Source organism: Oncorhynchus keta, unplaced genomic scaffold (genome assembly GCF_023373465.1).
Source record: "Oncorhynchus keta strain PuntledgeMale-10-30-2019 unplaced genomic scaffold, Oket_V2 Un_contig_8036_pilon_pilon, whole genome shotgun sequence".
NCBI classification, from domain to species: domain Eukaryota; kingdom Metazoa; phylum Chordata; class Actinopteri; order Salmoniformes; family Salmonidae; genus Oncorhynchus; species Oncorhynchus keta.
The window spans coordinates 65,133-88,779 of record NW_026289817.1 but is presented as its reverse complement, the minus strand read 5'-3'; the positions used below and the strand labels follow the sequence as shown (position 1 = coordinate 88,779).

General features: G+C 43.0%; 2 protein-coding genes and 1 pseudogene across 3 annotated transcripts in view; 2 read left to right on the top strand and 1 right to left on the bottom strand.

Annotated features, from left to right (window-relative positions):
* LOC127926661 (uncharacterized) overlaps window positions 1–10,881 on the bottom strand; it is a 43,702-nt gene extending 32,821 nt beyond the window's left edge. Inside the window, exons 1-4 of one of the 2 annotated variants that reach the window (XM_052512152.1) lie at window positions 10,353–10,881; window positions 9,501–9,598; window positions 9,197–9,374; window positions 4,500–4,614 (exon numbers count right to left, since the gene is read on the bottom strand). In XM_052512152.1, the coding sequence (XP_052368112.1) occupies window positions 4,500–4,614; window positions 9,197–9,374; window positions 9,501–9,598; window positions 10,353–10,590 (629 nt within the window). In that variant the 5' untranslated portion in view covers window positions 10,591–10,881. The remainder of the gene's footprint in view (window positions 1–4,499; window positions 4,615–9,196; window positions 9,375–9,500; window positions 9,599–10,352) is intronic. The other variant, XM_052512153.1, reaches the window with a different exon arrangement.
* The window catches only part of LOC127926659 (piggyBac transposable element-derived protein 4-like), a 68,227-nt gene that overhangs the window by 12,722 nt on the left and 31,858 nt on the right, over window positions 1–23,647 (top strand). The window lies entirely within an intron of this gene.
* On the top strand, window positions 13,610–21,651 carry LOC127926658 (zinc finger protein 345-like; annotated as a pseudogene).

The following is a 23,647-nucleotide window of genomic DNA, read 5'->3' as shown; positions in this document are numbered from 1 at the left end:
CTCTCTGAGGCCCACCGCAAGTGATGCAACATTTGAGGTTTTGTAGAGAGCTGCTGCTGACACCATGTCCTCTGTTGCTATGGTTACTTTCTTACTCAGTCTCTCCTTTACCACACCTTTATTATGCATCTTCTCTGTCTGTCAGCTGCCAGACCCTACCAACCAACTGACCGATCAAACAACTGACCAACCTTTCAACCTACCGTACCTTATTAAAAAGCTCTTCGGGTTACTTTGTACAATTTCCACCTGAAGACATACCCTAATCTAACGGCCTGTAGCTCTGGCCCAGAAGCAAGGATATGCATAGTCTTGGTACCATTTGAAAGAAAACACTCTGAAGTTTGTGTAAATGTGAATTGAATGCAGGAGAATATAACACCATAGATCTGGTAGAAGGAAATAAACATACGTTCTGTTTTTATTGTTGCTGCATCATCTTTCAACTGAAACAAGAACATCCAGACATACAGATGGGATTCTGGGGTTTGAATGGAGAACATAAGATGGCAACAGTATTTGAAAACAGTTTCAGAAAGATCTTCAGGAATGAGTGAGCTACATGACATTGAGCATGTAGTCACCCAGGTGTCCCACACAAGTTGCCCAAATGTACCCAAGTGGCCGAATTGGTACAGTGATACATTTAATCAAATTACTATATACAAAACACTCAAATGCCATTCTAACATAGCACACCCCCAAAAAAATGAACATTTAAAAAAATGTAAAATAACAAGGGTAACTATTTACGCACATTCAATGTATAATGTACAATATTGTGAAGACCCTCAGTCCTCTACACAATATTGTTCTTCTGATGCCATGCCCAATAGCAGTCTCTTTCTGCTGTAAAGCAGAGGGTTACTGAACAGCTGGTGCAGGTGATGGGGCATTTCCTGTGACACAGAACACAACGACGTCTCCCTACTGTGCCCTTTTTGCCCTGAGGCACATTCATGTCTGCAGAGATGAATCTGGGCAGGTGAACACTACTAGTTGGAGCAGAGGGGACAGAAGGTGCTACAGTGGACTTGCTGTAGCTAGCAAGCTCCTGGATGAGCAGCTCTCTGAAGACTAGCTGTGAGATGGGGGCTGTCCACAGCTCTTAGCCATTTCCTTCTGGAGGATGAAGGCATTCACCACAGCAATGTCAATGAAATGATAGAAAAATGTCTTGTACCATTTCATTGTCTTGTGGAGAACATTGTAGTATCCTATCAGCGCATCTGACTGGTCCACACCTCCCATGCTCTGGTTGTAGTCCTTGATGGCTGCAGGAATGGGGACATTTTTTGTGGTCCATGCCCCAGTAGCATCCTTCACACGCCTGACGACGTGATCACCACTGAAGGACTTGTGGATAGTGGAGCACATCGCCACCTCTCTGGTGTCCATCCACTTCACAAACAGCAGGCCATCTTCACGGATCCATCGCATGGTCCCCCGCTCAGCCCGCTTAGGCATGTCATTCACCCTGGTTTTCGGGAAGCCCACTCTGTTGGTCCGAATGGTGCCACAAGCCCACACATCCCGCTTCCTCAGGTCTGTGAACAGGGTACGGCTTGTGTAGAAGTTATCCACAAACAGTTTGTAGCCCTTCCCCAGCAGCTGCAAATCTAATAACTGCATAACGGAGTCATAGCTAAGTCCCTTACCGGTCGCACAACTGCTCTTCCCTCATAAACAAAAAAATTGCACGTGTATGCACACGCAGAATCAGCCAAAACAAACAGTTTGTAACCCCATTTAGTTGGTTTGTTACGCATGTAGGGTTTTAGGCCAATTCTGGCTTTTGAAGCTACCATCCTCTCATCGATGGAAATGTTCTGGGCAGGCTGAAAATAGGTTTTGCAAGCCTCAACGATGCTGGTGTAGAGAGGTTTTATTTTGCACAGCCTATCAAACCTTGCTGTGCCTCTCATCTTCTCATTGTCCTCATCAACTTCTGGGTCACTGATATGAAGCGCCTGTAAGATTGTCAGAAACCTTTTGCATGATATGACAGTGGATGGGAAAGGCAGTTGATAGAGGGGAGCAGTTTTCCAGTAGTCTTTCAGGGTTTTTAGCTTCACAAGACCCATGTACATGACCATTGACATGAAACAAAAAAGATCTGACATGGAAATGGGCTTCCATCCCTCTTTCTTGCCTGCCTGCTTCTTAGCACCATACTTATTTGTGTTCGACACCAAGGAATCAACAACTGCCGAGGTGAAAAACAGCTGAAAAAGTTGCATGGGGCTGTACTTAGAGGTCATGTCCAGCTGAGGTCCTGATGGCCTCTTCGGTCTGAATACTGGAGGTGTAGGCAACACATCCTCCTCCAGCACAGAGTGCCAACGACCCTCCTCCTCTCTGATTGCAGGTTTAGCTCTTCCCCACCTCCACTTCTTTGTCACAGACTTCCCACCTGGCAGGGCGGGGGTAGGTGTGGAGCCGGAGACAGCAGGGGTCCGGCTAGATGATCCAGCTCCTGTCGGGGATGGGAACCTTGGCAGTGGGGGCTCCCAATCAGAATCGGAGGGACTGTGAAATAAAGACACAGAAACACAGATTATATTAGAGTAGGGAACGTAAATCACTCAGGTGAGGTTCTGTTCCATGATCAAAAATGATCTTGACTCAATACTGCTTCACGCAAAGAAAATGGCTCCTTCTGGTGGAAATTCCAATGGCGAATGGCTGCGTTACGCTCAAATTTCATTCAAGAGTCTTCCTGGATATAAACAATAGATAATTCCATTTACCTCAGCCCATTGGCTGTCTACCAAGCGAGGTTTCAAGTGGTGATTATTTCTGCCCACAGTCATTCAAAGAAGCACTGGTGATATCATTGGCGCGCAATGAGGTCATTGTTTGCTGTGTTCAAATCAGTACGCCCGTAACAAGAATAATCAAGTATGGTTGTGTTACTAACAAACAGAGGATTTCAATGAAACCAACCATGACTAGATAAACGTCAACGCTGTGACTAATTGCATCGAATGTATCGTTGAAAGTTGAAGGATACGGAATTCATGACACAAGCCTTTTACAAAATATGTCGTTTTATGCTATAAAAATGGATTTAAATCGAACAAAACCATTTATTGTGAAGATTGGACCTTTTGTATTGCCAAAAGAAGAAGATCTTCAAAGGTAATTGATTATTTTAGTGCTATTTCTGGCTTTTTGTGGCGCTAATGCTTGGTTGGAAAATGCTAGTAATACTTGTGTGTGTGGCGCGCTGTCGTCAGATTATCGTAAGATTGCTTTTGACAAAAGCATTTTAAAAAATCTGACACTGTGGTTGGATTAAGAGGAAGTAAAGATTTTAGATGTTAGATACATGTATTTACAAGAACGTTTAATATTACGAATTGTGCATTTAGTATCTTTGCGCTATGCTATTTCACCAGATGTTAGCCTATGCGGGACTCTAACGTCCCACATAGCCTAAAGAGGTTAACCTCTTAACTTCTTCGATATAGGGGGTGCTCTTTTAATTTTTGGATGAAAAACGCACCCAAGACCTCTTCCAGATCTACCAGCCACACAGACTGAGGCCACAGAAAATGCACAAAGAGGGTGAAGGGGAGAGAATGCTCACAGAGCCACAAGCCAGAAAGGGATGTGAAGCCACCAGTGGCTGAAAGACTATGTTACGTGGAGAAAACATACTGCTGGGGAACATACCCAGCAAAAAGAGACTGTACCTAAGTTAATGTTCATACTGTGTGATTTAATGCTTTCATATGGTTTCAGGATGGGAATTAGCATGTTAGAGAATAATACTGGTTTCCAAATTGCATTTCAGTTATGCTTCAGTGGTTATGCATGTTGAGTTATTGTTCATGGGAGAGGAGAAGATGTAGTAGGATGTCCCTTGGGGGTATCCGTACCTATGTAGGACATGCGAGGGTTAGGTTAATAAACAGGCTGGAGCTAGAACCTCGTTGTCGCGCGTCCTTATTTTAGATCGTACTACAGTTTGACATGTTTCTACAAACTTTTATTGTACTTCATGGAGACCTGGGAGTGCCACCAGATGATCAGAGGAAAGTGATTCATTTTAAAATCGCTATTTCTGACTTTTGTGGCACCTCTCCTTGGTTGGAAAATGGCAATATGGTTTTCTGTGGCTAGGGGCTGCCCTAACAACTGTTTGGTGTGCTTTCGCCGTAAAGCCTATTTGAAACAGGACAATATGGCTGGATTTACAACAAGTTGATCTTTAAAATGGTGTATAATACTTGTATGTTTGAGGAATTTTAATTATGGGATTTCTGTTGTTTTTAATCTGGCGCCCTGCAATTTCACTGGCTGTTGTCGAGGTGGGACGCACTTGTACCAGAGAGGTTAACAAGACATTTGTGGAGTGGTTGAAAAACAAGTTTTAAGGACTCCAAACTAAGTGTATGTAAACTTTGACTGTGTGTGTGTGTATATATATAAATAAATATGCAACCATTTAAACAACTGCATTAGCATGAGAAGTAAAAACTTGTTTTACTTACTGATCAAAAAGTGGATCTTCTCCTTCCAAAAACATTTCTTCCGCACTGGAATCAAAACTCTGGTCACTCACAGAGTCCTCATCCATTCCTTCTGTGTCACTCTCCTGGTCAATTTCTGCAATAATATCATCAAAATGATTATACTTGGACTGAGATTTAGCTTTTCCACTCTTAGTAACCATGTTTAACTTTTTCCAGACTTGAGAAGTCTGTAGAAGAGAACGAACTGCTGTGAAACGTAAACTACCGTGCTTCTGGTTTCCTTTCACCAGAGAATGAACTCTGTTGTGCACAGCTCTAGCATGATGGCTGTTTGTCCTACAAACGGCATTCACATACTGCTGGAAATCCCAGCTCATTTGCTATCTAGCTAGGTTTCAAAACGATAGGTGGTCATTGGTCCAAGAACCTTCATGGGCTAATTCAGGTCTTGTATAGCCAATATGTAATGTAGAATTATGAAACATGTTTGGTTGCCTTTTAGAGTGTCTGAGGATTGCACAGAAACTGAACTTGACCGTGTTAAGCTATGTTTGATTGCTGACAAAATTTGATTTCATAAAATTGTTTTGTTGCAAGTTGAAAGTCGTAATTCATGCAGAATGCTGTTTACAACACGGATCATGTTAGGATATACATGTCCTTTTGTCAGTTAAAATAACAAATTGATCATAAATACAGTGCAGACATTGTTAATGTTATAAATTACTATTGTAGCTGGAAATGGCTGATTATTTGTGGATTATCTATATAGAGGCCCATTATTATCTACATAAAGGCCCATTATTATCTACATAGAGGCCCATTATTATCTACATAAAGGCCCATTATTATCTACATAGAGTTCCATTATTATCTACATAGAAGGCCCATTATTATCTACATAGAGGCCCATTATTATCTACATAAAGGCCATTATTATCTACATAGAGGCCCATTATTATCTACATAGAGGCCCATTATTATCTACATAGAGGCCCATTATTATCTACATAAAGGCCCATTATTATCTACATAAAGGCCCATTATTATCTACATAGAGTTCCATTATTATCTACATAGAGTTCCATTATTATCTACATAGAGGCCCATTATTATCTACATAAAGAGTTCCATTATTATCTACATAGAGTTCCATTATTATCTACATAGAGGCCCATTATTATCTACATAGAGGCCCATTATTATCTACATAAAGGCCCATTATTATCTACATAGAGTTCCATTATTATCTACATAAAGGCCCATTATTATCTACATAGAGGCCCATTATTATCTACATAGAGGCCCATTATTATCTATATAGAGGCCCATTATTATCTACATAGAGAGTTCCATTATTATCTACATAGAGGCCCATTATTATCTACATAGAGGCCCATTATTATCTACATAGAGGCCCATTATTATCTACAGAGGCCCATTATTATCTACAGAGGCCCATTATTATCTACATAGAGCCATTATTATCTACATAGAGTTCCATTATTATCTACATAGAGTTCCATTATTATCTACATAGAGTTCCATTATTATCTACATAGAGGCCCATTATTATCTACATAGAGGCCCATTATTATCTACATAGAGGCCCATTATTATCTACAGAGGCCCATTATCAGCAACCATCAGTCCTGTGTTCCAATAGCACGTTGTGTTGGCTAATCCAAGTTTATCATTTTAAAATGCGACAGAGGCCCAATCGAACATTACAAAACGCTTTTGCAATTATGTTAGCACAGCTGAAAACTGTTGTTCTGATGAAAGAAGCAATAAAACTGGCCTCCTGTAGACTAGTTGAGTATCTGGGGCATCAGCATTTGTGGCTTTGATTGTCGATGTTATTTTAATGGACCAAAAAAATGATTTTCTTTCAAAAACAAGGACATTTCTAAGTGACCCCAAACTCTTCAACGGTAGTGTATATATAGAAATACATGTTTAACATTTGCACCAATGGATTGGTGAAAGGCACAGGTGGCTAAGTCAAACAAGATTTTTATTAGTCGGGGACAGCCCCACTGGTAAAAGATACTAGTCCATCTTCATGTCAACGTCCTGAGGACGGCTCACCTCTCACAGTTCTGGGCGACTTTAACCTCCCCACGTCTACCTTTGACTCATTCCTCTCTGCCTCCTTCTTTCCACTCCTCTCCTCTTTTGACCTCACCCTCTCACCTTCCCCCTACTCACAAGGCAGGCAATACGCTCGACCTCATCTTTACTAGATGCTGTTCTTCCACTAACCTCATTGCAACTCCCCTCCAAGTCTCCGACCACTACCTTGTATCCTTTTCCCTCTCGCTCTCATCCAACACTTCCCACACTGCCCCTACTCGGATGGTATCGCGCCGTCCCAACCTTCGCTCTCTCTCCCCCGCTACTCTCTCCTCTTCCATCCTATCATCTCTTCCCTCTGCTCAAACCTTCTCCAACCTATCTCCTGATTCTGCCTCCTCAACCCTCCTCTCCTCCCTTTCTGCATCCTTTGACTCTCTATGTCCCCTATCCTCCAGGCCGGCTCGGTCCTCCCCTCCCGCTCCGTGGCTCGACGACTCATTGCGAGCTCACAGAACAGGGCTCCGGGCAGCCGAGCGGAAATGGAGGAAAACTCGCCTCCCTGCGGACCTGGCATCCTTTCACTCCCTCCTCTCTACATTTTCTTCCTCTGTCTCTGCTGCTAAAGCCACTTTCTACCACTCTAAATTCCAAGCATCTGCCTCTAACCCTAGGAAGCTCTTTGCCACCTTCTCCTCCCTCCTGAATCCTCCCCCCCCCTCCTCCCTCTCTGCAGATGACTTCGTCAACCATTTTGAAAAGAAGGTCGACGACATCCGATCCTCGTTTGCTAAGTCAAACGACACCGCTGGTTCTGCTCACACTGCCCTACCCTGTGCTCTGACCTCTTTCTCCCCTCTCTCTCCAGATGAAATCTTGCGTCTTGTGACGGCAGGCCGCCCAACAACCTGCCCGTTTGACCCTATCCCCTCCTCTCTTCTCCAGACCATTTCCGGAGACCTTCTCCCTTACCTCACCTCGCTCATCAACTCATCCCTGACCGCTGGCTACGTCCCTTCCGTCTTCAAGAGAGCGAGAGTTGCACCCCTTCTGAAAAAACCTACACTCGATCCCTCCGATGTCAACAACTACAGACCAGTATCCCTTCTTTCTTTTCTCTCCAAAACTCTTGAACGTGCCGTCCTTGGCCAGCTCTCCCGCTATCTCTCTCAGAATGACCTTCTTGATCCAAATCAGTCAGGTTTCAAGATTAGTCATTCAACTGAGACTGCTCTTCTCTGTATCACGGAGGCGCTCCGCACTGCTAAAGCTAACTCTCTCTCCTCTGCTCTCATCCTTCTAGACCTATCGGCTGCCTTCGATACTGTGAACCATCATATCCTCCTCTCCACCCTCTCAGAGTTGGGCATCTCCGGCGCGGCCCACGCTTGGATTGCGTCCTACCTGACAGGTCGCTCCTACCAGGTGGCGTGGCGAGAATCTGTCTCCTCACCACGCGCTCTCACCACTGGTGTCCCCCAGGGCTCTGTTCTAGGCCCTCTCCTATTCTCGCTATACACCAAGTCACTTGGCTCTGTCATAACCTCACATGGTCTCTCCTATCATTGCTATGCAGACGACACACAATTCATCTTCTCCTTTCCCCCTTCTGATGACCAGGTGGCGAATCGCATCTCTGCATGTCTGGCAGACATATCAGTGTGGATGACGGATCACCACCTCAAGCTGAACCTCGGCAAGACGGAGCTGCTCTTCCTCCCGGGGAAGGACTGCCCGTTCAATGATCTCGCCATCACGGTTGACAACTCCATTGTGTCCTCCTCCCAGAGCGCTAAGAACCCTGATCCTGGACAACACCCTGTCTTCTCAACTAACATCAAGGCGGTGGCCCGTTCCTGTAGGTTCATGCTCTACAACATCCGCAGAGTACGACCCTGCCTCACACAGGAAGCGGCGCAGGTCCTAATCCAGGCACTTGTCATCTCCCGTCTGGATTACTGCAACTCGCTGTTGGCTGGGCTCCTGCCTGTGCCATTAAACCCCTACAACTCATCCAGAACGCCGCAGCCCGTCTGGTGTTCAACCTTCCCAAGTTCTCTCACGTCACCCCGCTCCTCTGCTTTCTCCACTGGCTTCCAGTTGAAGCTCGCATCCGCTACAAGACCATGGTGCTTGCCTACGGAGCTGTGAGGGGAACGGCACCTCAGTACCTCCAGGCTCTGATCAGGCCCTACACCCAAACAAGGGCACTGCGTTCATCCACCTCTGGCCTGCTCGCCTCCCTACCACTGAGGAAGTACAGTTCCCGCTCAGCCCAGTCAAAACTGTTCGCTGCTCTGGCCCCCAATGGTGGAACAAACTCCCTCACGACGCCAGGACAGCGGAGTCAATCACCACCTTCCGGAGACACCTGAAACCCCACCTCTTTAAGGAATACCTAGGATAGGATAAAGTAATCCTTCTCACCCCCCTTAAAAGATTTAGATGCACTATTGTAAAGTGGCTGTTCCACTGGATGTCATAAGGTGAATGCACCAATTTGTAAGTCGCTCTGGATAAGAGCGTCTGCTAAATGACTTAAATGTAAATGTAACTAACAGAACTCTGCTGGTTGTCCTGGTAACAGATACCAGTGGGCATATCTATTGTATTTGTTCAAACTAAACTACAGCACTTACTTTGATGAGTCAAATCTGATCCTTTCTTCTCTTCTCCTCCTCTCACAGTTCCACTCAGACCCGTTGTTTTCCTGCAGTCCACCAGCAGCACAGACAACCTCTTCATACCCAGCAGTAACGTGCTACCAGGAGAGGTACGAAACGGGGACTCCGGGAGGGAGGAGGGGCTAGCGTTGTCCTGGTAACCATAAAGAGGGGACACAGACACATAGCATTATGGATGCTGATGTCACTGTTGAAAAAGTGCTTTACAGAAGCCCAGACCCTGAGACCAAGCTGTATGCTAGACCAAACCAAGCTGTACCATCTGGTGTTCTGATCTGGAGAGACGCCTCTCTACTTCGTCAGCATCAGGATGTTGTTGAGGCTTCCCAGAGGATCCACAATAGTCATGTCTGTCTCCTGTGTGAATGAGAACATCAAAAATATGGTAAACTTATCAACTTCTATTGCAATCAGAGAGTCTAACAGGAGGAATGAATACATATCTAAAAGGGGACTAAATTAGACACTTTAATTATGCTTTTTTATATTGTTTGTGATCAGTGGTGTAAAGTACTTAAGTAAAAAATACTTTAAAGTACTATTTAAGTAGCTTTCCGGGGAATCTGTACTTTACTATTTTTGACTAATTGTACTTTTACTTCACGACATACATAAAGAAAATGTACTTTTTACTCCATACATTTCCCTGACACCCAAAAGTACTCATTACATTTCGAAGGCTTAGCAGGAAAATGGTCCAATTTACTCACTAATCAAGAGGACATCCCCGGTAATCATTACTGGCTCTGATCTAGCGGACTCACTAAACACACGTTTCAATTGTAGATTGTCAGAGAGTTGGAGTGTGTCCCTGGCTATCCGTCAATAAAATAAACAAGAAAATGGCACCATCTGGTTTATAATATAAGGAATTTGAAATTATTTATATACTTTTGATACTTCAGTATATTTGAACTTTTACTCAAGTAGTATTTTACTGGGTACTTTTCCCACCGTTTCCCACAGTTCAATAATATATGTACCAATGGCAGATTGCCCCTTAATAAACAATTCCTACAGTACTGAACAACATATTCAAGTGTAGAACTTCAGTATAATGCCCCTTTAAAAACAACTGCATAGTTTGTGCCCGTTTTAAGACAGTACTCACTGGTGGTAATCGGATCTTCAGTCTCATTTTTCACTCCCAAAACGTCTTCCTCTTTTATTGAGATATCCTCCTCTTTTACTCCAAAAGGGTCTTCCTCCTCTTTCAATTTTACCGCATCTTCCTCCTTTTTGATTCTGAAAGGTTCTACCTCTTTTTCCACTTTGACAACCTCGTTCCCATATTCATCTTTCACTGTAATATCATCCTCTTGTTTCAATGTGATAGCCTCCTTATTCATTCTTCAAGCTGCTTTGCCTCCTTTCACCAGTTTCTTTCTCCGTCTAGATTAGTGAGTTTATGCTCCGGGAGATTAGCCTAGTGCAGTATCAATGTAACACATTTGCTAATTTAACAAGCAAATTACGTTTAAATGAACCAGTAGATATGTAAACAGAATTACGTTGAAAACACTAAGAGTAATATACACAAGATTGGTCTAAAGAGCTCCAATGTTTCGGTTTTAGGTTTGCTAGCAAAGCACAGCGTGGTCAAATCAGAAGCCTTTTGTCGCTGTTGAAGAAGCCTCCTGTCCCGTCCACTAGATTATACGTCACGCAAGAAGCATCACCTGAAAAATTCATATCGCCATCTGCTGACTGGAGTGGGTAACGCAGACTGGAAATTATGAATTCAAATGTTCAGTCTGGCAAGCAATGTTATAAGAAGTCATTTAAAAATAACCAGATGTTATGTTCTTACTTCTTACAGCCAATACTTCCCTCCAGGATTGGCCTGCCTATTAGGCAGGATTAGGTATGTATATAGACTCTCTTTTTCTACTGTGTTATTGACTTGTTAGTTGTTTTCTCCATGTGTAATTCTGTGTTGTCTGTTCACACTGCTATGCTTTATCTTGGCCAGGTCGCAGTTGTAAATGAGAACTTGTTCTCAACTAGCCTACCTGGTTAAATAAAGGTTAAATAAATACATTTAAAGAAGGTGACAGATAGAATAGGGTGACATACTCTGAGCTAAATTGACCAAGGCTCATCGCGAACAACACATAACACTTCCTATGGTGGCACATGGGCTATTTAGGCAAGTGTTGGTGTCTCCCATCTCCACAGAGGAACTCTATATCTCTGTCAGTGTGACCATCAGGTTCTTGGTAACCTCCCAGACCAAGGCCCTTCTCCCCTGATTGTGCAGTTTGGCCAGGCGGCCAGCTCTAGGAAGAGCCTTGGTGGTTCCAAACTTTTCCTTTTAAGAACGATGGAAGCCACTGTGTTCTTTGGGAACTTCAGAGAGGTAACCTCCCAGACCAAGGCCCTTCTCCCCTGATTGTGCAGTTTGGCCAGGCGGCCAGCTCTAGGAAGAGCCTTGGTGGTTCCAAACTTTTCCTTTTAAGAACGATGGAAGCCACTGTGTTCTTTGGGAACTTCAATGCGGCATATTTTTTGTTGTTGTCTCCCTTCCCCATATCTGTGCCGGCGCTCTACGGACAATTCCTTCCACTTCATGGCTTGGTTTTTGCTCTGACTTGCGCTGTAAACTGTGGGACCTTATATAGACAGGTGTGTGGCTTTCCAAATCATGTCCAATCAACTGAATCTACCACAGGTGGACTCCAATAAAGTTCTAGAAACATCTCAAGGATGATCAATGGAAACAAGATGCACCTGAGCTCAATTTCGATTCTCATAGCAAAGGGTCTGAATACTTATGTAAATAAGTTATTTCTGTTTAAAAATACATATACATTTGTAATACTTTCTAAAGGCACTGTATGTATATCCTTCAGTTACCCTAAACCTCTCCCATCTATCTCTGAAGACCATCCAGTCCTATCCTTCAGTTACCCTAAACCTCTCCCATCCCATTTCAGGTGTCTCTGGAAGGTGGTGATTGATGCAAGAATGTATACAACGTGTCTGTAATGAAAGTGAACTGTGTTTATGCATGATCAGGGGTGTATTCATTCAGCCGATTCTGTTGACAAACGTTTTTTAAACAGAACACAACCAGGATTGTAGGATTGCCAGGACAGCGGAGTCAATCACCACCTTCCGGAGACACCTGAAACCCCACCTCTTTAAGGAATACCTAGGATAGGATAAAGTAATCCTTCTCACCCCCTTAAAAGATTTAGATGCACTATTGTAAAGTGGCTGTTCCACTGGATGTCATAAGGTGAATGCACCAATTTGTAAGTCGCTCTGCTAAATGACTTAAATGTAAATGTAAATGTAGGATAAACATACGTGAATTTGTCCAATAGAACCTCTATTTCAGCTAGATGCAGGCGACAGTGTGCAAGGCGATATTGAATGTGTCACTGTTTGTCACCTCAAAATTTTCTCTCGACCTGCGTGAACCTACATTCTAAACTTTCATTCATTTGTTACCTCATGATGGGTATAGGGGAAATGTTAGTATTATGTAGTATCGGTGTTACATGAATGGAATATGAATGACAGTCGTCCAATATGCTGTAGTAGAAATAAGGCCATGCTCATGAAAACACAAATGGTCCTCCCTCATCTTAAACGGCACTGACCGCCACTGTTTGGGTGGTGGACCACTCTTGGTACACATGGGAACTGTTGAGCTGAAAACCCAGCAGCGTTGCAGTTCTTGACACAAACCGAGGCGCCTTGCACCTACTACCATACCCCGTTCAAAGTAACTTAAATATTTTGTCTTCCCCATTTACCCTCTGAATGGCACACATGCACAGTCCATGTCTCATGTCTCACGGCTTAAAATTCCTTATTTAACCCGACTCCCCCCTTCACCTACACTGACTGAAGTGGATTTAACTTGTGGCATCAATAAGGGATCGTAGCTTTAGCCTGGATTCACCTAGTCTTTCTAAGTCATGGAAGGAGCAGCTGTTCTTAATGTTTTGTCTACCCAGTGTAAAGCACTACAGATAATCAAGTGCTATTTGCATGTGATGCATTTGTTCTGTTGTTTACAGGATGATTTGTATTTTATAGAGCGTGGCTTTAAGGGAATAGTATGGTCACATCAAGATTAAACCTTATGTAAAAAATGTGTTTTAACACACTACCTATTCATAGATGTATTTATTCATCATCCACATATTCATATTAAGATCTACGTCTGTGTACAGGACAGTATTATTTGTAAGAGAAAATATATCAGCTTATTGTTAAATTATTATGACATTCTTTCCAATACAAGAGTGTAGTAACTATTTTCCAAACTGCGTTACCCACTCCAGTCAGCAGATGGCGATCTGCGTCTTTCAGGTGATGCTTCATGCGTGACGTATAATGGACTGGACGGGACCCTTCTTCAGGAAAAACAACACGGCGCCAACTCTTTCAACCACCTCGGTAGCCTGCTAGACAACATAAAACCGATAGATTGACGCTTTACACCGTGTTTGTGTACATTAGCTAATCTCAGTGTTTTAAACGCATTTCTGTTGACTTATCATCTGATGACCTTTAACCTAATGTTCTTGTTAAATTTGACGTGTTAAAGATTGATACTGAGGTTAGCACGAGGCTAGTCGCTAATGCTAACTAACTAGCTAACATCCCTGATCATGAGTTCACTAAACTACTACTCCCCTGCTGAAGAAGAGGTGGTCTGCTGGACGGAAAAAGACGCTCTGGGACTGAACATTCTCGTGGAAGATGAGGGTGTTACAGTGAAAGCAGAGGAGGCTGTTGCAGTGAAAGAAGAGGAGGCTGTTACAGTGAAAGAAGAGGAGGCTGTTACAGTGAAAGCAGAGGAGGCTGTTACAGTGAAAGAAGAGGAGGCTGTTACAGTGAAAGAAGAGGAGGCTGTTACAGTGAAAGAAGAGGAGGCTGTTACAGTGAAAGAAGAGGAGGCTGTTACAGTGAAAGAAGAGGAGACTGTTACAGTGAAAGAAGAGGAGGCTGTTACAGTGAAAGAAGAGGAGGCTATTATAGTGAAAGAAGAGGAGGCTGTTACAGTGAAAGAAGAGGAGGCTGTTACAGTGAAAGAAGAGGAGGCTGTTATAATGAAAGAAGAGGAGGCTGTTATAATGAAAGAAGAGGAGGCTGTTACAGTGAAAGAAGAGGAGGCTGTTACAGTGAAAGAAGAGGAGGCTGTTACAGTGAAAGAAGAGGAGGCTGTTACAGTGAAAGAAGAGGAGGCTGTTATAGTGAAAGAAGAGGAGGCTGTTACAGTGAAAGAAGAGGAGGCTGTTACAGTGAAAGAAGAGGAGGCTGTTACAGTGAAAGAAGAGGAGGCTGTTATAGTGAAAGAAGAGAAAGAACCTTTTAGAGAGGAAGAGGATGCTATCTTAATAAAGGTGAAGGAGGAAAACGTTTTGAGAGTGAAAGAGGAGACAGAATATCAGATTAACACCAGTGAGTACTGTCTTAAACAGGGGCACAAACTATGCCGTTGTTGAACTAATGTGGGGTTTTAAAGGGGCATTCTACTGAAGTTCTACACTTGAATAAGTTTTGTACTCTATAAATTGTTAAATGTAAAATCTGCATTTGGTACATATATTTTCGGGACTTTTAAATTAGATTTATTGAATTCTCCATGTGGTCTACATTGAAGTGCACCTCATCTAATATAACAGTCTTTTAAAATTCAATATTGGTGCATATTTTCTACTTAAAATAACAAAGGGACGCAAAAGCCACCCATTTTGTGGAACGACCCTTTTACATTTGCATCACAAACAGTATTTTAGGAAATCATGATGAAAGTGGCCATTTTAGACATATTCATGCCTCTTGTAAGACTCTATGATTGCAATAGATGGTCATCAGTTTACCATCTGTTTGATGTCCTCGTTCACACAGGAGAGAGACATGACTATCGTGGATCCTCTGGGGAGCCTCAACAACATCCTGATGCTGACGAGGCAGAGAAGAGTCTCTCCAGATCAGAACACAAGATGGTACAGCTTGGTCTGGTCTACCATACAGCTTGCTCTATTGAGGGCTGGGCTGGGTTTCTGTAAAACACTTCGTGACATCAGCATCCATAATGATATGTGTCTGTGTCCCCTCTTTATGGTTACCAGGACAACGCTAGCCCTTCCATCTTCCCGGAGTCCCCGTGTCGTGCCTCTCCCAGTAGCACCTTACTGCTGGGTAAGAAGAGGTTGTCTGTGCTGCTGGTGGACTGCAGGAAAACAACGGGGCTGAGTGGAACTGTGAGAGGAGGAGAAGAGAAGAAAGGATCAGATTTAACTCATCAAAGTAAGTGCTGTAGTTTGAACAAATACAATAGATCTGCCCACTGGTATCTGTTACCAGGACAACCAGCAGAGTTCTGTTATTTTTTTATTTTTTATTTTACTAGGCAAGTCAGTTAAGAACAAATTCTTATTTATTTTTATTTTTTTGTGTGTTTTTTGTTGTTGAATTTTACCCCTTTTTCTCCCCAATTTCGTGGTATCCCATTGTTGTAGTAGCTACTATCTTGTCTCATCGCTACAACTCCCGTACGGGCTCGGGAGAGACGAAGGTTGAAAGTCATGCGTCCTCCGATACACAACCCAACCAAGCCGCACTGCTTCTTTACACAGCGCACATCCAACCCGGAAGCCAGCCGCACCAATGTGTCGGAGGAAACACCGTGCACCTGGCCACCTTGGATAGTGTACACTGCGCCCAGCCCGCCACAGGAGTCGCTGGTGCACGATGAGACAAGGACACCCCTACCGAACAAGCCGTCCCTAACCCAGGCGACGCTAGGCCAATTGTGCGTCGCCCCACGGACCTCCCGGTCGCGGCCGGTTACGACAGAGCCTGGGCGAACCCAGGGACTCTGCCTAGGAACAGTGGGTTAACTGCCTGTTCAGGGGCAGAACGACAGATTTGTACCTTGTCAGCTCGTGGATTTGAACTTGCAACCTTTTGGTTACTAGTCCAACGCCCTAACCACTAGGCTACCCTGTTAGTTGACAGGAAGATAGACTGGTGGATATGGATGTTATGAATATCATAACACTGAAAAAGGATTCTGCCAATGAAAAGAGAGAAACCAATAGACCATATAAAACCTTGATGAAAGTTAGCTCTAGACATCATCCAAGGCTGTGCAGCAAGCAACAGCAGCCCTGAGACACCAAGACATTGTGGGGAATATCCAGCATGGAAGAGGAGGCTTTGGCCTGGCAGCAAGCAAACCAACGTTCCATAAGGCAACAACATCTGAACGCAGGAAGCTGGTGGTCGAGGAGGTGCGCAGACAGGAGGAGACTGCAAGAAGTGCAAAGGCTGTCTCTCTTGCTAAACAAGGGCAATGGACGCGGTGGGAAGGCCTGGAGAGGAGAAAGATCAACTGGAGTGAGCTTTGGCAAATGGAGGCAAGCAACATCAGCTTCATCATAAGAGCTGTTTATGATGTGCTTCCATCACCAAAAAATCTACATCAATGGTATGGCGAGGACTCGACCTGCCCCCTCTGCCCAGCTCCAGCGACTCTCAGGCATATAATGACAGGTTGCAAGACCAGCCTCTCACAAGGCCGCTACACCTGGAGGCACAATCAGGTCCTCAAGAGCCTGGCTGCAGCACTTGAGACCAAGAGGAGTGCAACCAATTCATTACCTCCAAAAACAAGCAATCCCGTCAAAACAACAACATTCATCCGGGAGGGACAGAAAAGGCCCAAGTATCCTCCTACGAAGCCAGAAACTGGACACCTAGCCATGGCCTGGGACTGGAAGATGCTTGTCGATATTGGCCAGCAACTAATTTTTGCATCTGAGATTGCTTCTACCAACCTTAGGCCAGACATGGTACTCTGGTCCCCTTCACGAAAGGCTGTGTACATCATAGAGCTCACAGTCCCGTGGGAAAACTCTGTTGAAGAGGCCTACGAGCGTAAGAAACTGCGTTACACAGAGTTGGCAGCAGACGCAACTCAGCGTGGCTGGAATGCAAAAGTCTGGCCAGTTGAAGTGGGATGCAGAGGATTCGTGGCTTCTTCCACCATCAGGTTGCTGAAAGAACTTGGAATCCATGGACAGGCTCTGCGGCAGACCGTCAGAGCAGTTTCTCAAGCAGCTGAAAGAGGCATCCAGTGGATCTGGATCAAACGGAAGGACCCTTGCTGGGCTATAACTTCATGACCCCCCACCCCCACCTGAGAACCCAATTCAGATCCCTCCAACTTGAGGAGGGCATATGAGGTATGCGGTCAGCTGTAGGTCTGGCTCAGGGAAGAGGACGCCGCTGCCTTGCATAGTCCCGTGGGACATCTTAATTGGGCATGGGACACAAGCTAAGGCTTGATCACCCTTTAGCTTTGATGAGGGTGTTTAGTGATTAAAGGCCGAAACACCCACTGATTCGAAGGCACACTACTGAGGATGTGTCCCAAAAATTGACATCTTAACCCAGTCTAAGAAATAAACCTCCCATGCCACTCTGTCAACATCACGGCAAATCTCATGTGAGTGCATTCCATCTATTGGCACACTGGACAGTTTTTAACATCTCGTCCCGTGTTTTATGATTCTGGATGTTACATTGCCTGTCCCAGTCAACCCCCCCCCCATCTTTACAAGACTTTTGAAGCGGCAGACAAAACTCCAGACACTTCAATGTGTTCTGCATTGCTTCATTAACGTCTCATCTACAGAACGTGGTAAACATGCAAATGTACAGTTGTAGTCGGACATTTACATACACCTTCGCCAAATACATTTATACTCAGTTTCACAATTCCTGACATTTAATCATAGTAAAATTTCCCTGTTTTAGGTTAGTTCACCATTTTATTTTTAAGAATGTGAAATGTCAGAATAATAGTAGAGAGATTTATTTCAGCTTTTATTTCTTTCATCACATTCCCAGTGGGTCAGAAGTTCACATACACTCAATTAGTATTTGGTAGCATTGCCTTCATCACAAGGGACTAAATGATTTAACTTGGGTCAAACGTTTCATCTCTAGGAGACAGAACGCGTCTCCTTCCTGAGCAGTATGAAGGCTGCGTGGTGCCAAAACTGGTGTTTATACCTGCGTACTGAAACTGCGTGTACAGATAAACGTGGTACCTTCAGGCGTTTGGAAATTGCAAAAAGTCCCAATGATGAACCAGACTTGTGGAGGTCTACATTTTTTTCTGATGTCTTGGCTGATTTCTTTTGATTTTCCCATGATGTCAAGCAAAGAGGCACTGAGTTTGAAGGTAGGCCTTTGAAATACATCCACTGGTACACCTCCAGTTGGCTCAATTGATGTCAATTAGCCAATCAGAAGCTTCTAAAGCCATAACATAATAATTTTCGGGAATTTTTCAAGCTGTTTAAAGGCACAGTCAACTTAGTGTATGTAAACTCCTGACCCACTGGAGTTGTGATACAGTGAATTATAAGTGAAATAAGACATTTGTGGAGTGGTTGAAAAACTAGTTTTGATTAACTTTATTGACATCGGTGTGTTGCTTACAGTTTAGTTTCCTCCACTGTCCCCATACTGGACTCAAACTGTGATCCCAGTCTGCTTCTCATCACGTGACCACTCCATCTGTGACAATGAACCTGTGGAGTGAGCAAAAGGTACCAGTTGGACAGCTCCATCTGTGACGTTTCAAGCTGTGGAGTGAGTTTAAAAGGTACCAGTTGGACAGCTCCATCTGTGACGTTTCAAGCTGTGGAGTGAGTTTACGGCACGTTCTCACCTCCGTTACACATGTTCAGGTTGACTTTCCCACGGAATCGACCATATACAGTACCAGTCAACAGTTAGGACACAACTACTCATTCAAGGGTTTTTCTTTATTTGTACTATTTTCTACATTGTAGAATAATAGTGAAGATATCAAATCTATGAAATAACACTTATGGAATCATAGAGTAACCTAAAAAGTGTTCAACATTAGGCCACACCTGTCAGGTAAATGGATTATCTTGGCAAAGGAGAAATTTTAACTAACAGGGATATAAACACATTTTGCACCGAATTTGAGAGAAATAAGCTTTAGTGGGTATGGAATAATTCTGGGATATTTCAGCTCATGAAACATGGGACCAACACTTTACATATTTATATTTTTTGTAACATCTACCCCAAATATTTCACATTCTTTTTTACTTTACCCAAAATATAATGAAATTAATGATAGTCAAAATGTGTGAACGTCTAAATTAGAAATTGGTCCATTTAAACAGCAATGTGTCGAACCCTTTCAACTACGGGGAGATGTTACTGATGTGCTTTGTATCTGTGACGTAAAAACTAGTTTTGGACTTCCACACAAAATTACTTATATGTTTAAGGAAGTGTGTAGGTCACATTCTGTATCATACAGCTATGAAGGTTCTATATTTAGAACCACTTGCTTGATAGGAATCTAGCGATGTCTGTGTCTTGAGTGTCATAGGACTGTCTAGTGTTTTGTGTTCTGACTAGTAAAACAGAAATACAAATAAGTATTGTAAACAGTAATTACTAGGAGGCTCTACAACATTTGTTTAAAATCACACAAAAATGGTTTTAAATGATGAAATGTTTGAAAGCTGGCCTCAGGTTATTGAGGGATCTGATTTGGTTTAAAGTTCATAGCAAGGCAGTTTTATCATGTGGAGATTTCATTCTGCTCTGTCTTAAAAATAAACTCTGTCTTTGGCAGGAGGAAAACCAAACTTGGACGAACCAAAGACGTCCAAACCAGCAAGTCAACACCTCTGCTCCCAGATTGGACAGAGTTTTACCAAGTCAGGAAGCCTGAAAATACATGAGGGAATACACACAGGGCAGAAGCCCTTCCTTTGCTCCCAGTGTGGGAAGAGTTTTAAGCGGTTAGACACCCTCAAAGCTCATGAGCGTATACACACAGGGGAGAAGCCTTACAAATGCTCAGACTGTGGGATGGCATTTTACTCATCACACTCACTTAAAAGTCACGCGAGAATTCACACAGGGGAGAAGCCTTTCCATTGCTCCCAGTGTGAGAAGAGTTTTAAGCGGTTAGACACCCTCAAAGCTCATGAGCGTATACACACAGTGGAGAAGCCTTTCCATTGCTCCCAATGTGGGAAGAGTTTTAAGCAGTTACTCACCCTCAAAGCTCATGAGCGTATACACACAGGGAGAAGCCTTTCCATTGCTCCCAGTGTGAGAAGAGTTTTAAGCGGTTAGACACCCTCAAAGCTCATGAGCGTATACACACAGTGGAGAAGCCTTTCCATTGCTCCCAGTGTGGGAAGAGTTTTAAGCGGTTAGACACCCTCAAAGCTCATGAGCGTATACACACAGGGGAGAAGCCTTACAAATGCTCAGACTGTGGGAAGATATATTATTCATCACACTCACTTAAAAGTCACATGAGAATTCACACAGGGGAGAAGCCTTACCTCTGCTCCCTATGTGGAAAGAGTTTTAGTCACTTTGGAAACATGAAAGCTCACGAGCGAATACACACAGGGGAGAAGCCTTACCACTGCTCCCAGTGTGGAAAGAGTTTTAACTATTCAGGAAACCTAAAAGAGCACATGAGACTGCACACAGGGGAGAAGCCTTACAAATGCTCAGACTGTGGGAAGACCTATTACTCTTCACAGTCACTTAAAATTCATGTGAGAATCCACACAGGGGAGAAGCCTTACCACTGCTCCCAGTGTGGAAATAGTTTTAGTCACTTAGGAACCCTGAAAGTTCACCAGCGACTACACACAGGGGAGAAGCCTTACCACTGCTCCCAGTGTGGAAAGAGTTTTGGCCAAGTAGGAACCCTGAAAGCTCATGAGCGAATACACACAGGAGAGAAGCCTTACCACTGCTCCCAGTGTGGAAAGCGTTTTAACCATTCGGGAAAGCTGAAAAAGCATGTGAGAATTCACACAGGAGAGAATAATTACTTCTCCTTGACTTCTTAAAATGCATCAGAGAACATACACAGTGCTCCCAGTGTCTTTCTTTAATTGTTGACTGAGAAGGTGTTTTCTTGTTTATACCATATGAATTTATATTGTACAATGTATACTCAAAAATATATTTGTGTGTTTTTATTAGAAAACATGAATTGAATATGGAGTACAGTGGTTCGTCCTTTAAAAGTTGCAGCGTACTGCAGCACAGCTTGCATGGTGCCACAGAATTCTATGGCATGTTATTTACGTGTCAACCACTGTCACCAATAATGCTAGTAAGTGCTAGTTTGACCACCAGAGGGCATCTTTGAGAAGCATTTGATTGCCTTCAATAGTGGCTGTACTAGAGAATTTAAAACTTGTTTTTGTAAGAACAATGTAAATGAGACTGATATCAAGAAATGTTTCTTTATTAATTTGATGAACCTGTTTAGGACTGGGGTTCCGCCCACCAGAAAGAGACTGCTATGGTATCAGCAGCACAATATTGTGTAGAGGACTGAGGGTGTGTTAGGGGGGGGGGGTGTTAGAATAGAATTTTAGTATTTTGTATGTCGTTATTTGCATCAAAATATATCACTGTACCAATTTGACCAATAGGGTACATTTGGGCAACTTGTGTGGGACACCTGGGTGACTTCATGCTCAATGTCATGTAGCACAAATACTGTTGCCCTCTTATGTTCTTCTTTGAAATTATCGCCAGCATCATATCTGAATGTTTGGCTGTTTATTTCCTTGTATTTTCTTCTACAAGATCTATTGTGTTATATTCTCCTACATTCAATTCACATTTACACAAACTTCAGAGTGTTTCCTTTCAAATGATACCAAGAATATGCATATCCTTTCTTCTGGGACTTAGCTACAGGTAGTAGTTAGATTAGGGTATGTCTTCAGGCGGAAATTGAGAAAAGGGGGGGCTATTCCAAACAGGTTATCCTGAACCCAGTTTCGCTAGCGGAACCCCTCGCCAACAGCCAATGAAATTTCAGCCAAATAAAAATCTACAGAAATCTCATAAATCAAAATTCTCAAACATACAAGTATTAGGCACCATTTTAAAGATAAAATTCTCGTTAATCCAGCCACAGTGTCTGATTTCAAAAATGCTTTACAGCGAAAGCTCCACAAACGATTATGTTAGGTCACCACCAACTCACAGAAAAACGCAGCCATTTTTCCAGCCAAAGAGAGGAGCCACAAAAAGCACAGATAGAGATAAAAATGAATCACTAACCTTTGATGATTTTCATCAGATGACAATCATAGGACTTTATGTTACACAATATATGTATGTTTTGTTTGATAAAGTTAATATTTATAAAAAAAATCTCATTTTACATTGGCGCGTTACATTCAGTAGTTCCAAGATGCGGTGATTGTGCAGAGAGACACATAAATTCACAGAAATACTCATTATAAATGTTGATGAAAATAGAAGTGTTATGCATGGAACTTTAGATACACTTCTTCTTAATACAACCGCTGTGTCAGATTTTTTAAAAACTTGACTGAAAAAGCATAATCTGAGAACGGCGCTCAGAGCCTAAACCAGCCAGAGAAATATCCGCCATGTTGGGTAGTCAACATTAGTCATAAATAGCATTATAAATATTCACTTACCTTTGATGATCAGTTCCACAATAAATGCTTGTTTTGTTCGATAATGTCCATCATTTATGTCCATTTATATCCAAATAGCTTCTTTTCTTGGGGCGTTTGGTAAAAAAAAAATCCAAAAACGCGTTCTGGTCCAGTCGGACGAAAAGTTCAAAAAGTTATATTACAGGTCGAATAAACTTGTCAAACTAAGTATAGAATCAATCTTTAGGATGTTTTTATCATAAATGTTCAATAATGTTCCAACCGGAGAATTCCATTGTCTGTAGAAAAGCAATGGAACGAGAGATGCCTCATGTGAAATGCGCGTGACTGAGAACGAGGCTGCTGCCAGACCCCTTAGTCAAACAGCTCTCACCCACTTCCTGTTTGGATTTTCTCCCAGGTTTTTGCCTGCCATATGAGTTCTGTTATACTCACAGACATCATTCAAATAGTTTTAGAAACTTCAGAGTGTTTTCTATCCAATACTAATAATAATATGCATATATTAGCATCTGGGACTGAGTAGGAGGCAGTTCACTCTGGGCACTCTATTCACTCTATTCATCCAACAATGAAAATGCTGCCCCCTATCCCAAGAAGTTAATATTATGGTGTTTATATTACAAAAAAAACTAAAAACCCTCTGCATTTCCGTTAGGATGGAAAATATGGCCCTGTACAACGTGACGGTCTGGAGTAGGCTACAGTACTGGGCTATTTAGCTAAAGAATCCCCGTGTCGTGCTGGCACACCGGAGAACGAGGTTCAATTCCCAGACGGGGAGGAAGGAGTAGGCTGTCCTTGTAAATAAGAATTTGTTCTTAACTGACTTGCCTAGTTAAATAAAGGTTACACTAAGAACATAACATTTCTACACCATAATTGTATGATTGTAGTC